Source organism: Zeus faber (genome assembly GCF_960531495.2).
Source record: "Zeus faber genome assembly, chromosome: 7".
NCBI lineage: Eukaryota > Metazoa > Chordata > Actinopteri > Zeiformes > Zeidae > Zeus > Zeus faber.
Window position 1 is genome coordinate 13,382,047 of NC_137203.1, and position 16,361 is coordinate 13,398,407.

Below are 16,361 nucleotides of genomic sequence, written 5' to 3' on the forward strand. Positions count from 1 at the left end.
CGTCGAGTCAGTCAGCTGAGGCACGTTATCTTTTCGTGTTCGTATTAAGAAAACGTTAAGATGACGTCCCTGCTGGAGGGCCCCGGGAGACGGGTTTTCATTCACATCATCGCTTAATATCAAAACCAGGAAGAAGCATAAGCAAAGGATACTGAATGATAAAAAAAAAAATAGGACCAATTAACACTTCACAGTTACATATAGTCATTAAAAAAAATGCTCAAAATTACTCACATGTACTCCAACATGGGGTCCAACATAGAATATCAGAAAAAAAAGCCTTTTAAAAAATATAATACCGTTAAATAATATGATAAAGATTTGGATATTATACAGATTTACACTACATATTGCAGTCACAGAGCTCAGCAAGGACTGTGGGAGTGTTAAAACCGCAATCTTTTTAACCATTGTTTCGACATCCTTGTTCTTGGGCAATTTTAAATCCATTGGTTTTTTTTCCCCCACCCTAACCGTTAACATATTCAGACTAAATTCCTCACACGAGACAAAACTCCACACCCATCAATTTCCAGATTTCACCACAGGAAGACGGTTTCATTGGAAGAGGAAACGAAGATAGGGTTTTGAAATGTCTCCGACCCAAGTTCAAAGCAAAAAGAATCAAACGAGCCTCGTTCGTCCTCGTTCTCACTTTGCATTTCTCCCACATTCATTTAAATAATGACTCGGAACGAGAACTCATTCACGGAAGTGCTCGACGTCCTTGTCATAGAAATATTGTAGATGTTGCAAAAGCAGCCGCGATTGCAGAGCACCATCACGGATGCTAAAGTAATATGGATTTACTGCAACGTTTGCTGCCAAAAAGCAACTCTCGCCGAAAAGCGGCAGAATTTCCTCGGAAAGAGAGGTTTTCTCACCCCGGGAGAACATGTTGTATCTGCGCGTCTTGTTGTGGAAATTGGAATGAACTGGGCGGGACTTGACATCAGGAGTTGGGCGTCTGCCGCGGCGGCGGCGGCGGCCTGTGCTCCGGTAGCTTGGGCAACATTTTGCCGATGGTCTCCTGCTTGGCCTCTCGCACGCCGCCGACCTCCCTCGCCGCCCGCTTCCCTTCCCCTTTCTGCTCGCTCTGCCCGCACAGCTTGAGCGCCCGCGAGATGAAGACGTCCAGGTTGAACAGCCGCTCCTCCCGCTTGACGGGAAGGGACTCCGGCGGATTGGCGTCGCTCGCCTGGAAGTCTGCGGAGGAGGAGGAGGAGGGCGGGGACGAGGAAGGAGAGGGAGAGACGGGCGGAGAGCCTCGCGTGGCGGCGCGAGAGGCGGGAGGAGGGGCCGGCCGAGGCGGCTGAGGAGGAGGAGGGGAGGGGGGAGAGGGAGGGGAGGAGGATAAGAGCGAGGGAGGGTAGTTGGAGGAAGACGAGACGGGAGGAAGAGGGGAGGAAGGAGAGGAGGGCGGGAGTGAGTAAGGCGAGGCGGGAGGAAGAGGGTAGGAAGAAGAGAAGGGCAAGAGCGAGGGAGGACGGCCGGAGGGGGACGAGGCGGGAGGAAGAGGGGAGGAAGGAGAGGAGGGTAAGAGCGAGGGAGGACGGTTGGAGGAAGACGAGGCGGGAGGCAGAGGGCTCAGTCTGCCTCCGCCGCCGTGATTGGACGCGGCCCGGCGCCCCATCTCCGCGCAGCGGTGGAAGGCGGGAGCGGCGGCGTCGGTGGGGGAGAGAGGGAGCGGGGGGGAGGAGGCGTAGCAGGACGGAGAGAAGGCGTCGGGCGGAGGGCTGGGGGAGGGCGAGCGGAGGCGGGACTGCGTGCTCTCCACCCAGCGGGAAATCTCCCGGAACACGTCGTCCGGTTCCTCCTCCTCGCCTTCCCCCTCCTCTTCCTCCTCCTCCTCCTCCTCCTTTTCTGCGCCTCTTCCCATGGCCTCCCCCGGGCCCTCCGCACCGCCCCCTAGGGGCCGGGTGGTGAGCGGCAGGGCGGAGGCGTGGGCGGAGGAGGGGTGGGTGTTCCGTTTCCAGTGGGACAGGTCCAGGATCAGCTTGGGCTCCGAGTAGTGCTGCGGCTTGCCCTCCCTCCAGGCGATCCGGTCCAGGTACGACGGGGATCCCACCTTGTAGTCGCAGGAGCGGCCGCAGTCCAGCTCCCCGTAGCCCACGCCGCCGGCACGCTCCAGGGACGAGTGGGAGTTCTCCAGGAAGCGCTCTGCGGAGCTGCTGTGGGAATACTTGCGCGGGTCGACCTGCATTGAGAGGAGGAGTTCAAGGGTACGGGAGTTGGAAGGTTGGGGGTAGGGGGGTAATTCCGCATGAAATGTATTGTATGCTTAGACTGCATGGGTGCAATCTGGGCCAGTGGTTCTCAATGTGGGGTCAGGGGACCCCCAGGGGTCCTTAAAGAGGTCCCCTGGGGGTCCCAACAAACTGATCAGTAGTTAAACCTCACCGTTATCTGATTTACGAACCGTTAGATGATCTACAATAAAGACTGTTTGGATCATAGTTTCACCGTTTAACTATAGTACAGACAGGTGTAGATGTTTGGACTAAATCATATCTAACCATAAAAAATCTTCTCAGATTGGGGTCCCAGAGACAAAATCTTATCAAATGGGGTCCGTGGCCAAACGCGCGTGAAACTGAGGGTCCTTGGTGGGATAACAGTTGAGATAACAGTTGAGAAACTGAGATTCCTGGGTTATCTCCCATGATCGAGAAATAAGAAGCGCTCTATATCCCACCTGCGCCTCCTCTAGCAGTGAACCGGAGCCGGCGCGGGGGTCCCTCTGGACCTCCTCCTCCATCGGGTCTCCCAGGGCGGAGGAGACGCCTCTGCCGCTGCAGGGGCATGTCTCGCCGGCCCGCGGCAGGAACAGCTCCGTCGACATGCTGGCCTCAAATCTAGAGAGAGGTCGGACGGCGTTAGCGCAGAGTAAATATTTCAGTCGCTCGGTTACTTTACGATTCACTTCTAAAATGTTGTGACGTGAAGATAAACAAACAAACAAACAAAAAAAAAAATCGTAGCTAAAAAATCCCAAAAAGAAAATAAAAGGAAAAATGAAGTGGAAAAGTGTAGAGGTTGGGAATCTTTGTTCTTTTATTTGCACCTGAGTGTCAATGAGTGTGTGTGTGAATTGAAAAGGTCGAATTCAATTTGAATATTTTTAAAATTAATATAATTTAATATATATAATTTAATTAACAATAAATTTTTATGAAATTAGGTTTAACGTCAGATATAGTTCTCTATAAAATATATGAAATACATTTCCAAAATACAACACTTTATCCCTAATATTACAGACTTTTGTGGCACTGTACTTCATAATAATATATATTGTACCATATAATATTATATAGTACCTTAAAAGCAGCGAGAGAATTTAAATAGAGCAATAAAGACCAACTTTAACCTTTTTTTCCCCCCTCTAACCAACCTCAAAACTAACCTCCGCATGGCCCTGAATAGGAATGTGGTTAAATGCCGCACACAAGTTGCATCACCCCTGAGTTCAGCTGTAATTTAGACACTGACACCAACACACTCCACACACTGGTCTTACATCACGAATTTGCGTGACGTCAAAGCGCGCCGGAAGACGATGACGTTTGCTTTATTGAAATCAAGCAAGAATCCCCACTCCCCGCCCACCTGTCCCAGTGGATGCTGGAGGCCGCGCTGTGGCTGTGGCTGTGGCTCTGCTCCGTCACCAGGCTGTCCTCCAGCTCGTCCTCGATGCGAAACGGCTGCTGCGAGGTCGGCTCGTCGCCCGGGCACGAGTAGCGCTGGAGGAAGGGGTGCGACAGCGCCGCCTCGGCCGTCAGCCGGTCCACGGGGTTGAAGGTCAAGATGCGCTCCAGGAAGTCCACGGCTGCGAGGGGACAGGGGGAAGAAAAGGGAGGTGGTAACGGAGGGGGACGAGGGAAGATAAGGTTTAGGAGAGGGAGAGTACGCGGAAGGTGAGCGGAAAGGTGGGAACGAGGGAAGAATGGGAGTAATTGGAGACTCGCTGTACTGCATTCTAAATGATAATATCCTACAATTAAAATGTCGGAGCTATAGTCGTCTCCTCGGAGGAGATTTTAAAATGCGTCGGCAGACCCCAAACTCTCTTTGTGTTTTTCCCTTTTTTCCCCAGCGTCTTTTCCCCTCCTCCCTTCGATCAAACCTGTCCGTCACTCCTCTACTTCCCATTCTCTATGCGTCACCCTGCCTCCGTCCCTCCACCCCTCCACCCCGCCGTCGCGGCCCCTTCACTAACCCTGAGCGTCCACTTCAGGCAGCAGTTCGGCGAAGGTCTTTCTGGCGCTCCAGCCGTGACGGACGTACGAGGGCATCATCTCGGGAACGGGAGCGCGGGGGGGGGGGGGGGGGGGGGAACAAAAACACCTCATTCCATAGATTTTCTCGACCTTCCTTCATGAGAAAGGATGTCGTGACGGAGGCAGAGGTTCTCAATGACTATGATCGCGTAATGATGAACTCGACATGAATGCGCTTCACGGGGAGTCACCTGCAGCAGGTCGCGTCTGTCCTCCTCTCTCAGAACAGGCACCGTGTCGAGAATCAGCTGCATCTGCTCCAGCTCATGAGCCCCTGGTGGACGGAACAAACGCAGAGACAAAACCCCCGCGGCGGAGAACTTTCAGCCGCAGACCAAACAAATAATGTGATGGATCTGGGTTGAAGCGGAAATCCATGAGATCACCTGTGTTGCGTGGATTCTGTCCCAGAATTCCGACATTGCCTTCTGCAGAATCTGCCTCCGTCTGATCAAATGGTTTGTTGTTGTTTTTTTTCGGAACGCTGAAACCTTTTGTGCGTAATTGTGCCACCAACAATGGAAACAGCATCCAGAGGAGCACATGCATAACACAAATACATTGAATGTCTGTTTCTTATGAAGTGCTTTCTAAATAAAATACGGGATAAATATTATTGGGATTAAAAAAAAAAGGCCACTTTAAGAAATAACAGTAACAGGTAATAAAATAATAATTTAGTGTCCAAAATTAGTTTTATACATTCATTTCACACTAACATGGACCTAATGTTCTACTATAAAATTAAAACCTACTTCATTCAACACATCTGTTTTATGTTTTTGCAATTTTTTTTGCATTGTCCCTGACAAAAAAATTAATAGACAAAGACATTTCAAACCGCTTCACTGATTTGACTTGTTATGGCTCCGGACACTGTCCGACCAGCAGGCGGCGCTGTGATCCCGGAAAGGAACCACAGGGATGTTTGGAGAGCAGTGCACTGCACCTACTCCACTTCACCTCCCATAGAGTAGGTGAGCAGAGCACACTAATATTTGCACCCTGCTAACTCCAAGGTGTAGGTCTGACGTAAACCAATTACGGCATCACCTAACGGTATTACACCCGTGCGTGGGAGGCGGCTGGAGGTGACTCCCTCGTCTGCCAGAATTAAACAAAAAAAAAAGCTGCATCTGCTTTGGCGAGAAGGCATTTCTCTCTACGTCATTGTAATTCTAGTCAGGCAAAGAAAGAGCCTGCAGAAAAGAAAAAGAGAGAGATTGACTGGCGGAGGGAAATCTGCCATCACAGATCTTTTTAGTGTCTTGACGTCCTACAGTATGTGACGCAGTTCACCAGTGTTTCGTTTCTCACGTCGGTGAGTTGGGACTTCAATTTATTCGCATTAAAACCGCTTCAGTGAGGCAACCGGGTCCTCTTATAATGACGAAGAATATTATATACAACGAGGGAGGCAAGCTTATTTTAGACTTTATGGCTATAAAATGGGCCATAGCCGTTCTCTGGGCTTTTCATAGCATTTTAACAATTTCCAAGTGTTGACAATATTTCGTAGCATTAAGGGATCTGAACCGAAAAGCGCGTCAACGCCGTTGTGAAGCTTCATCGCCCGCAGTGCCTCCGTTCACCGCACTGAACTCAGAATCCCAAGGCGGTGGTCTTCTGGACGAGCCGTCACCTCTCCTCGAGGATGTCTCCGCCTCTGAGTGTTTCCAGCGGAATATAATTAGGATTCCGTGCCCCGTGCAGAAAAACTGTAAATATTCTCCCTTGGGAGTCACGTTCAAATCCTTTTCCTTCTGGTGGTGCTGAACCACACCATCACCATTATCTAACCGCTGCAGAGGGCGTGATGGAACTACCCCATCCACCTGGGAAAAATAAACCCTTCATCATTAACCAATTACGACACGGACACAAACTTGATTGGGCCTTCGGCCCATTTCTGAGTCACAGCCCAGCTCATAAGCCTGTGAGTTACACCGCAAGCCGACGTACAGGGGAGGATATTAATGACGGGGCTCCTGGCTTTGCGGCTCACCGCACTTTCCAAAAAGTTGCGGCGAGAGCATCCTGGCGGCCGCAGAGAGCAGACGGTGGTGTCGCATCTCCTCAGGCTTAACAAGGGCTTACCGGCCCTGGTCGGCTTGTTAGGCTGCTCTCTGTACAACGCAAAGCCCCCTGTGCTCATACTGGCTGCACATGTACAGTACACACTGCTGATGCCTGCGTTGTGAATATGTGAAGATATTTAAATGGAAGCAAACACAATATAAATGATGCTGCACTATCACAGGCTAAATAATGGAAACTGGAAACGTTTTGGTTTTTTTTACTGTATCTTTACTGTATCTGGACTAAATATGATCTATGTCCCAGACAGTCCCCTAGAACCAAGAGTACTTTTTTCTTTCTATTTCCGACAGATAATGGATAAATTAAATTAAATTAAATTTAATTTAATTTAATTTAATTTAATTTAATTTAATTTAATTTAATTTAATTTAATGCATCAAAAATGTCACCCAATAATACAAGGTGCATGGAACACAATGCACCATTTGTTGTTGGCGTTGCACTAACTCCTGATGAACTCTCCTTGTTAATTCCACTTTTCAATTATTTGCATGTAGCACCTTGTAAATGTGGTTTTAAAAAATTTCCAAATGAACCTTCAATCCAGAACCCCCATTTGCATTTTGTGACAGCCTACCTGCGAAGAGCATGCGTCCGGTCAGCGTCTCGGCCAGGATGCAGCCGGCCGCCCACATGTCGATGGCCTTGGTGTAGTTGTTTGGGGAGAGGAGGAGGCGAGGCGAGCGGTACCACTTAGTCACAAGTCCCTCCGACAGATAACCCTTCAGAGAGGGGAGCCATGACAGGATTCTAATTAAAATCATTTGGGCTGTAAAATATGATGGGATATCGTGGTCATAATTCTATCGCTGTGTGCTATGCATAATGTGTGTGTGTGTGTGTGTGTGTGTGTGTGTGTGTGTGTGTGTGTGTGTGTGTGTGTGTTAGGAGGTAAATTAAGGAGGTAAATAATGACCATAGTGACTGAAAAAACATCTGGCCTGCGGCCCTATTATGGCCCTCCAGTCAACATCACACGGCCCGCTGGGTGTTTCCTAGATCTAATATAGTCTATATTTTTTTCATGTTTCGAGAAAAAGTCATTGAAAATAAGGCTATTTCTTATTTTACAACAATTAGTTAAACCACATGATTAAACTTTGCCTTAGAATAGAATCAGTCTATTTTTCAACAAGTGGATGTTTTCAGGAAAAGAAAAGAGACACTGAGGGAGACAGAGACCTTCACAATAGGATTATTCGGGTAGATTTAAATATAGTAATATGCAGTTCTCACTAATAGTTCAAGTATAGTCTATGGCCCGCTATCATATATACACATTATATACATATATATTCATCATAGACATCATCAATCATATACATGTATATACTGTATACAGTATATATATATATATATATATATATATATATATATATATATATATATATATATGTACAAACAGGAAAAAGATTCCCCTTTTACTGCTTTCAAGAATATTTTGTTGCCCAAATTGAATTTTTGTGTCAGACTCAAATTAGCTCTGGCTCTCTGTAGTTTAAATCCTCTAATTTGGACGACCCCTTCCACTTTAATTCCGATCACAGCACCTGTTATGGCGCTTTACAACATGAGAGCTCTTATTACATTTGCTCCAAGCAGCAGAGTTCCATAACAAGTAAAACTACTATTAAACTGACTATAGAGATGGAGCACAGTCGTACCAATATGACCCATATTCACTGTGGATTTCCTCTCGGTTATTTCCACTTACCCCCTCTATTCCTGTCATCCACCTTGACCCATCTCTATTTATTTCTCCACCTCTTTGCCGCCTGCGTCTTTCACCTCCTGAGGCTCCCTCCCCTCATCCTGGACACTTTATCTCTCGTCCGCTACAATTATATCGCAAACTACTCCCTCCTCGCTCATTCTTCACCTCCATCTCCTCGTATTTCAGGGCTGCCATGCCTTCTTTTCGCCTTTCTCGCCATCCGCCTCTCCCCTGCTCTTAGTCTCCCCCTCTTTCTGTGTGTCTTGAACCGGAGGGTGGCGGGCGCCATTTGCGTCCTGGGCCAGATGGGTCCAAATGCTTCTTTATTTGGGTGGGATTACGTTTGCATGATGACACAGCCGCTCAGACGCTGCTTTTAGACGTCGGAAAATGGAGGCTTAGTGCCAACATTTTGTTTACTGGTATTCAATATTTGATTCCATTTTTTTGTTGGTCTTTTTTATTTTTATATTCATTTTTTTATGATTTTTCTAATTGGTTTTTTTTCTGTTATTTATCACTAGGTTTAGTGTATATTGCCATTTCCTAATGTTTACAGTTAACTGTTAGGTTTGTTGTTTTTAGGTTTGTATTTTTATCTGTCTATATCTATCTATCTATCTATCTATCTATCTATCTATCTATCTATCTATCTATCTATCCATCTATCTATCTATCTATCTCTCTATCTATCCATCCATCTATCTATCTATCTATCTATCTATCTATCTATCTATCTATCTATCTATCTATCTATCTATCTATCCATCTATCTATCCATCTATCTATCTATCTATCTATCTATCTATCTATCTATCTATCTATCTATCTATCTAACTGTCTATATATCCATCTATCCATCTACCCATCAATCATCTATCTTTCTAGTGTATATCTATCTATATATCTGTCTAAACATCCATCCATCCATCCATCCTAAACTGAAATTCATTCAGTTGTATCCTAAATTACCACATGTAGATAATGATTAAATGTGAATATTGTAAGAAAAATAATTGAAATAAAAGAATTTCTTTTTTTTTTTTTTTACAATTTTTCCTGATATCGTCCCCATTGGACCCCTCCGTGGGCCGAATAGGGCCCTAGGGCCTTCTCTTTAACACCCTGATGAAGAAGGAATTTGCTCTTTCCTAATTCTTTCTTTTCCTTTCTTCTTTTGATCTCTGCTCTGCACAACTTCACTCTTCCCCTAAATTCCTCTTCTCTTCTCCACCCTTTTCTCTCTATGCCCCCCTGCCTCCCCTCAGGACACCTTCCACCTTTCCTCTCCGTCCTCCTCCTCCTCCTCTTCCTCCTACGTCCCTCTCAATCATCTCTCCGTCACACCCTGCCTCCACGGATCCCACCTCCTCCCCTCTTGTTCCCCCATCCCATCTCTAAACCCCACATCTCCATACCTCTCTTCACACCTCTCTCGTTCGCCCTCCTCCCTCCCACGTCCTTCCGTTCCACACCTCCTCCACCCCCCCACCCCTCCCTCCCTACATCCCTCCATCCCTCCCTCCATCCCTCCATCCCTCGGGTCCCAGATCATCCGCATGGCAACGGATGACAAAGCAGAAATGGCCGTCATCAATGTTTGATGAGCACAGGAAACAGACATCCACCTCCCCTCCTCCTCCCTCTCTAACCCTATCCCCCCCCCCCCCCCCCACGCTCTTTCTCTGCCACAGGCCCTTCTCCAGCTCTTCTTTCGCCCCCCCCCCACTCACACACACACCTCCATCACTTTATCCCCCTCTGGCTCCACCCCCACTCCCCCCCAGCTTACTTTTCCAATTATCACTTCACCTTCTGACTCAGTTCTTCCTCTCCTCCACCCCCCTCTGTCAGTATTCTCACCTTGGTTGTTGTTCGTTTTTCATTCTCGCCATCCCTCCTCTCTATTCCCACCCCCCTGCTCTCTTCGCCCCGTCCCGGTCTCACTTCACACCTGTTTTTCTTTTTCCGCCCTTTTTACTTACTCTCCACCTGTGTCTGACTGCCGCTCCGTCACGCCATGAATCATTTGTGGGGAGAGGCCGAGCGGCCTCCCCTCTGCTGGTGATTGGGTACACAGACACGCAGGCACGCACGCACACTTGCACGCACACGCACGCACACGCACACACACGCACACACACACACACACACACACACACACACACACGCACACGCACACGTGCATGCCCGCACACACACACACACGTGCACGCACACACACACACACACACACACATGGCTATCTCTCCTCTGTCCGCTCTGTGTGCCTTGGCAAATGTTTGCCTTTGCAGAAAAGGTGAACATCAGGACAAAGCCTCTGAATAATCCCTCTTCACTTCAAAGCAAAGGGGGACTTTGCCGGACGCCGAGAGCAGATGTCCCAAAGTCACGATACTGTAAAGCTCCGTTCTGACCTTTCACCTGCTCAGGAGTAACTATACTGTAAATGACTCGATAGATAGATAGATAGATAGATAGATAGATGATAGATAGATAGATAGATAGATAGATAGATAGATAGATAGATAGATAGATAGATAGATAGATAGATAGATAGATAGATAGATGATAGATAGATAGATAGATAGATAGATAGATAGATAGATAGATAGATAGATAGATAGATGGAGATAGATGACAGATGGATGGATAGATGATGGATATAGATGGATATACGTAGATAGATAGATGAATGGATGGATATAGATAGATGGATGGATAGAAGGATAGAAGGATAGGATAGATATAGGATAGACAGAGTAGATAGAATAGATAGAGAATAAAATGGAAAAATGAAAAAGTCCTAAAAAATAAAAAGGTCATAAATAGATTAATATTAATAAAATATATACGGTCCTACACAATAACTTATGGAATAAACAGTGAAGCAGGAAGATGAACTTCAGATAGAATGGTAACGTACATGGACAACAAACCTGACATAAACAGGATATATTCAGATATTCCAAAAAAAGAACAGATCGTTACAGAACAGAAGTTATTTCTAAACATGTCATATAATTTCCTCCCAGGTTTACCAGTGCAGTGCTGTCTTCATGATCATAAATTGCAACGGCGCCATAGATCATATGAAATATAATCTCTTATAAAGCAACAGTGCAGTTGGCACAATCATCAGAGCTACTTAAAGTGAGCTCATACTTGGGTGGGAATTTGACTGAGTATATAACATTGTGAGTATATAACATTGTGAGTATATAACATTGAGTGTAATTTAGAGGAAGATGAGACATTTGGAATAAACACAATTCCTATGCACAGAGGAATATATCATTGTGATTATTGGTGCATGCCTTCATATGATAGCCATTTTAAAAAGCTTGACAGTCCAAGAAAATAAAATTAAAAATAAAATTAAAAATATTATATGATATAAAATAAAATAGAATAAAAAAGAAAGTAAAAATAAAATAAAGTTAAAATTGCCAAATACACACAAGTAGCCGAAGAATACAAAACAGAAACGGTTTAATATATAAAACCCTCTCTCTCTCTTTCTCTCTCTCTCTCTCTCTCTCAAACCCGAATGTAAATGCTCGTTCCTTCCACAAGTTTTAATGCCTGAAGTTATTTACCACGCATGGTAAATATTTAACAAAGTCCAAATGTTTAGCGTGCTTCAGCTAAGCCCTTTTTCCACTCATATTTGAACAGTTTTCCCCTCTAACGCGATAAATGTGCGCTGCTTTTCCGGCCCACACAATAGAAACATCTGCTGAGGCGTCGATATTCACACCGAGCACACAGATTAGCTCCGAAATCACACAGAAACACACACACACACACACACACACAGACACACACATGAAAAGAAAATACTACACGATGGTTGGATGATGTTACCATTGCGCTATAATTCTTGTATGTTGTATTACTCAAATTATGTGACGCAAAGGTTAGGAAACATTTTGTGAAGGAATTTGAAAATGTATATTTTTTTTTTATAAATTGTTATGAAGTAAATAAATCATTTTTTTCCCCCCCTCTGACTGTTAGTTGGCTCTGTTGGCTTTGGTATTTGGTTCTCTCTCTCTCTCTCTTTCTCTCTCTCTCTCGCTCTCCCTCTCTCTCTCTCTCTCTCTCTCTCGCGCGCTCATGCCCTTGTGTGTATAATCTCTCTGTCAATACGCATGCAGCTGCGTGGTACTGCGGGGGGCTTGGGAGAGAGGAAGACAGATAGAGAGAGAAATGAAAAAAAGAGATGGATGAGGAAAATGAAATGCAGATTGTGAGACTGAGGGAAAGCGCCGTCGACTTTCTCTCACGTGTCGTCTTCCAGGTTCCCACGCCTGTGTCCAATTTTTTCGATTTGACGCTTGTTTTTTCACAACTCTTGGACTTCGTATTTCTTTTACTTTCCTCTTTCGCCCCCTTCCTTTTGCTTTCTATCTCCGTTCCCGTATGGATCAATATTGTGGTAGCGCAGCTGAGATCCAAACATTCTGTTCTGCTCAAAGACACAGCGGTTAGTAAAACGTGTTGGAGTGTGGACATGTGTGGACACACGCACGCACGCACGCACGCATGCACACACACGCGCACGCACAAACACACACACACACACACACACGCACACACACGCATACACACACGCATGCACACACGCACACGCACGCACAACCACACACACACACACACACACACACACACACTGTGCATGTCTTACGAAGGTCAGGGATAAAAGAGAGTCAAACAAAACAGTGTGGGGGCTCAATCCTCTCCCAAGCAGCAGGTTTTCTAACATCCAGCGAGAGAGAGAGAGAGAGAGAGAGAGAGAGAGAGAGAGAGAGAGAGAGAGAGAGAGAGAGAGAGACAGAGCAGCTCATGTCGTAGAGGAGAGTAGTTGCCTCGACTGACCCTGTTCTCGTCTAGAACGCAGTGTTTCTGCTGCCCTGCTCAAATCCCTGGTTAGTTCTAGTTTTTTTTTTTTTTTAAACACTCTCCCTCAATGCCCTATGTGTGTATGTCTGCATCTATGTATGTATGCTTGTACTGTATGCTTGTATTGTATGTCTGTACACAGTACATATATATACACACATGTATCCATGTATCTACATTATGTATTCAATTCAATGGATTTTATTGGCATGGGGGAAACATTACCACAGAAAAACTTACATTTTGCAGTGAAAAAGATATTTATAAAAATACAAATTTAAGGTTGCAGTTAAAATATATAGTGTAGTTATATATAGTATATAAGTGTAGTTAAGCTATAATTAAAACAGATAAGTATAAATTATCTATCATCTCTCTCTATCTATCTATCTATCTATCTATCTATCTATCTATCTATCCATATATCCATCTATCTATCTTTCTATCTTTCTTTATATTTCATCCCTCACTCTCACTTTTTCTGTCCTCCCATGACTCACTGCCCCGTCTTTCTCCGTCCTCCACCACCCCCCGCCCACCCACCCCCCCAAAGTGCACCCCCTGTATCTGCTTCCTGCTGATCGAGCTGATGCTGGGTCCCGTGCTCTGAGCTGACAAAGATCCCCTTTCATTGGGGCTCCACACCACACACACACACCCACACACCCACACACTCACACACCCACACACACACACACACACACACACACACACACACACACACACACACACACACACACACAGAACACTCACATGGACACACACATTGAAATAGACACACACACACGCACGCCACTGTCCTGCTAGTGTTACAGTACTGCTATGGATCCTTGTCCATGCTCAAGCAGCACAATAGCACAGTGAATCTCTCAGAGCCCCTAATCAACAAATTGACAGGCTAATCACGGGCTTTGATTAGTGTATAATCCGATATCAGGGAAGGAAAGAGGACCTTTGATGACCGGGGCCAGGATGGAAGGGAGCCCTTGGGTGCCGGCCATGTGGACGCGAAGTGGCGCGGAGACCAAAGCGGCCAGGTTAGAATACGAACGTCGCGGCGGATGCTTAAAAAACACGAAGCAGCTCGACGCCCGTTTTTTCTCCCGTCCGATCCTTTCACAGGCGACGTCTAACTTCCCGACTGGAAAAGGCCCAAGGCGTTTGTAGCGCTGCCTGATAAGCACACGGGGCCGCGTCTCGAGCGGAGTCGATATCTCCGCGTCGACAAAGCTCCTCTTCTGTTCAGTACGACAGAGCTCCCTCCGGAAGCGCTTGACGGCGGCGCTGAGAGGAGGGTTTTTTTCCGATGTGGGTGTATTCTAGGCCGTCTGCGTGCGCGCCTCGGCGTGTGACGATCGTTTGCTTTACCTTGTGGGAGTAGTGGGGGTCGACTATCCGGGCCAGGCCAAAGTCTCCGATCTTGAGCAGCAGCTGGTCCGTGTTGATGAAGATGTTGGCCGGCTTCAGGTCGCGGTGCAGAACGTTGGCGGAGTGGATGAACTTCAGTCCCCGCAGCAGCTGGTAGAACAGCAGAGTGGCGTGGCCTGTCGGGCGGAGGTAGAACGCAGCGTGTTTCGTACCAGCTCAGCGGGTCATAAGAGCGGCTCGGATTGTCACGTCTGGGAGCCGGCGTCAGAAGCTTGACGCGTCGGATTGGAATTGGCTCAGTTTGAGATAGAACAAATAATAATATCGCTCTACGTGAGATAATATTTGGACTAAAATAAGTCTGTGGGAAAAAAAAACTTCAAAGCCAATGCACTTCAATGAAATATCACATTAAAAGCCCATATACAATAAGACTGTTACTTTCCCAGTGACTGCAAGGTGAGACTGACTTTCACATTAATATTTAAACAAATATATATCAGGGTTAGGGTTAGGCTAATTTAAGTTAACAGTAAAGATATGCATTTTACTACTTCCTAGACTGTTCAAGCTGTTCTGATCCTAAATAAAGTCATAAATATACACATCACGGATTGTTTCTCTCATATATGTTGTCTGATATCATATGAAAGCACCAATAGGCATCCCCAAAAAATTTGAAAATTATCATAGATATATCAAGATATTCATTCTAAATTATTGTGATATCAGGTGTCAATATTACCCAGCCCTATAACAATCTGCATACACTTACATGCATGCATACACACATTATTGTTGCAACAAAAACTCAATAATTTGATGAGTCGGTAAAACTTGACCTTCAATTTATTGCTGGCCATATCCTGCAATCCTGAATATAGTGAATTTCATCTACCTGTGGGCAGAGGTCCTTGCTCTAGAAGCCGTGCCAGGTCGGTCTCCATGCACTCCTGCACGATGTAGAGGGCGCTGAGCTGAGCCGGGTCCCCGGGCAGCGGGAGTCCGTAGGGGGCCAGGACCTCGTGGACCCGCACCACGTTCTCATGGTCCAGGCGCTGGGTGATCTTCACCTCCCGCAGGGCGTGCTTCACCGACACCGCCTCCCGCATCACCAGCTTCTTCACCGCCACCCGCTGGCCGCTGCGCTGGTCCACCGCCGAGAGCACCAGGCCCGTCACCCCCGTGCCCAGCGGGTGGAGGTCGGAGAAGCGGCCCCCGAGGTCAAAGCCGTGGAGGGAGAGCGGGGCGTCTCGGGCGGCCATCAAAGCTCAAGCGACGGGAACAAGCGGAACGAGGAGAAACGTAGGACCGCGACGGTTTCGCACCTGCAGCTTCGGTTACTTTCGGACCAAAGTCTTTGTACCATGAAGGTGGAACGTTAAATTACGCGTGTTTTGCAGGCATCTGCAGGTGGATGAAATGTCCTCAGCAAGGTCTCCACCTCCTCCACCCCTGGTCCGTGTGTGGACATAACCTCACGACAAAGCTTTGAGTCAACGCCGTCTTTCACCGGCCTTGCTCTTTTTTCACGACACAAAGCCAGCAAACAATATAGGCTTCCCGGGCATCACATTATTGTCTAAGGTCTGGGGAACCGGGGGCGTCTCGCTGCACGCAACGTCGACAGGCCACTCAGAACGGATCGAAATAAATAAAACCCGTTGGGCAGAAATCCAACATTTGGTTCAGTCAGTGGTATTATGGGTAAACATCTCAGCACGGCTTAGCAAATCTCTGGTACGTTTGGGTTATTGATTGAACATTCTCCTCCCGGAGCTCCCTGATCACGTTGACGCCGGCGTCACACACCCGTCCCTCTCTCTCTCTCTCTCTCTCTCTGTCTCTCTCTCTCTCTCTCTCTCTCCTCCGTCGATGGGAGACGGGAGGCTGAGCACAACATTCTCCCCTCTAATTTTTACCACATCCTCAGACACCCTCCTGCTTTCAGGTGAGCAGCGATAACAGTAATTGTCGTAATAATGCTACAAAGA

The 16,361-nt window shown here is 46.7% G+C and overlaps 1 protein-coding gene across 1 annotated transcript; it reads right to left on the reverse strand.

Moving 5' to 3' along the window:
* Nucleotides 1–952: 952 nt before the first annotated feature.
* mapk4 (mitogen-activated protein kinase 4) lies at nucleotides 953–15,632 on the reverse strand (the record flags this gene model as incomplete). The annotated part of the gene is made up of 9 exons (XM_080004197.1): nucleotides 953–1,206; nucleotides 1,489–2,197; nucleotides 2,696–2,855; nucleotides 3,610–3,829; nucleotides 4,220–4,298; nucleotides 4,472–4,554; nucleotides 6,958–7,102; nucleotides 14,368–14,543; nucleotides 15,266–15,632. The coding sequence occupies 9 exons, from the start codon at nucleotides 15,630–15,632 to the stop codon at nucleotides 953–955; spliced, it is 2,193 nt and encodes a 730-aa protein (XP_079860323.1).
* Nucleotides 15,633–16,361: the final 729 nt, after the last annotated feature.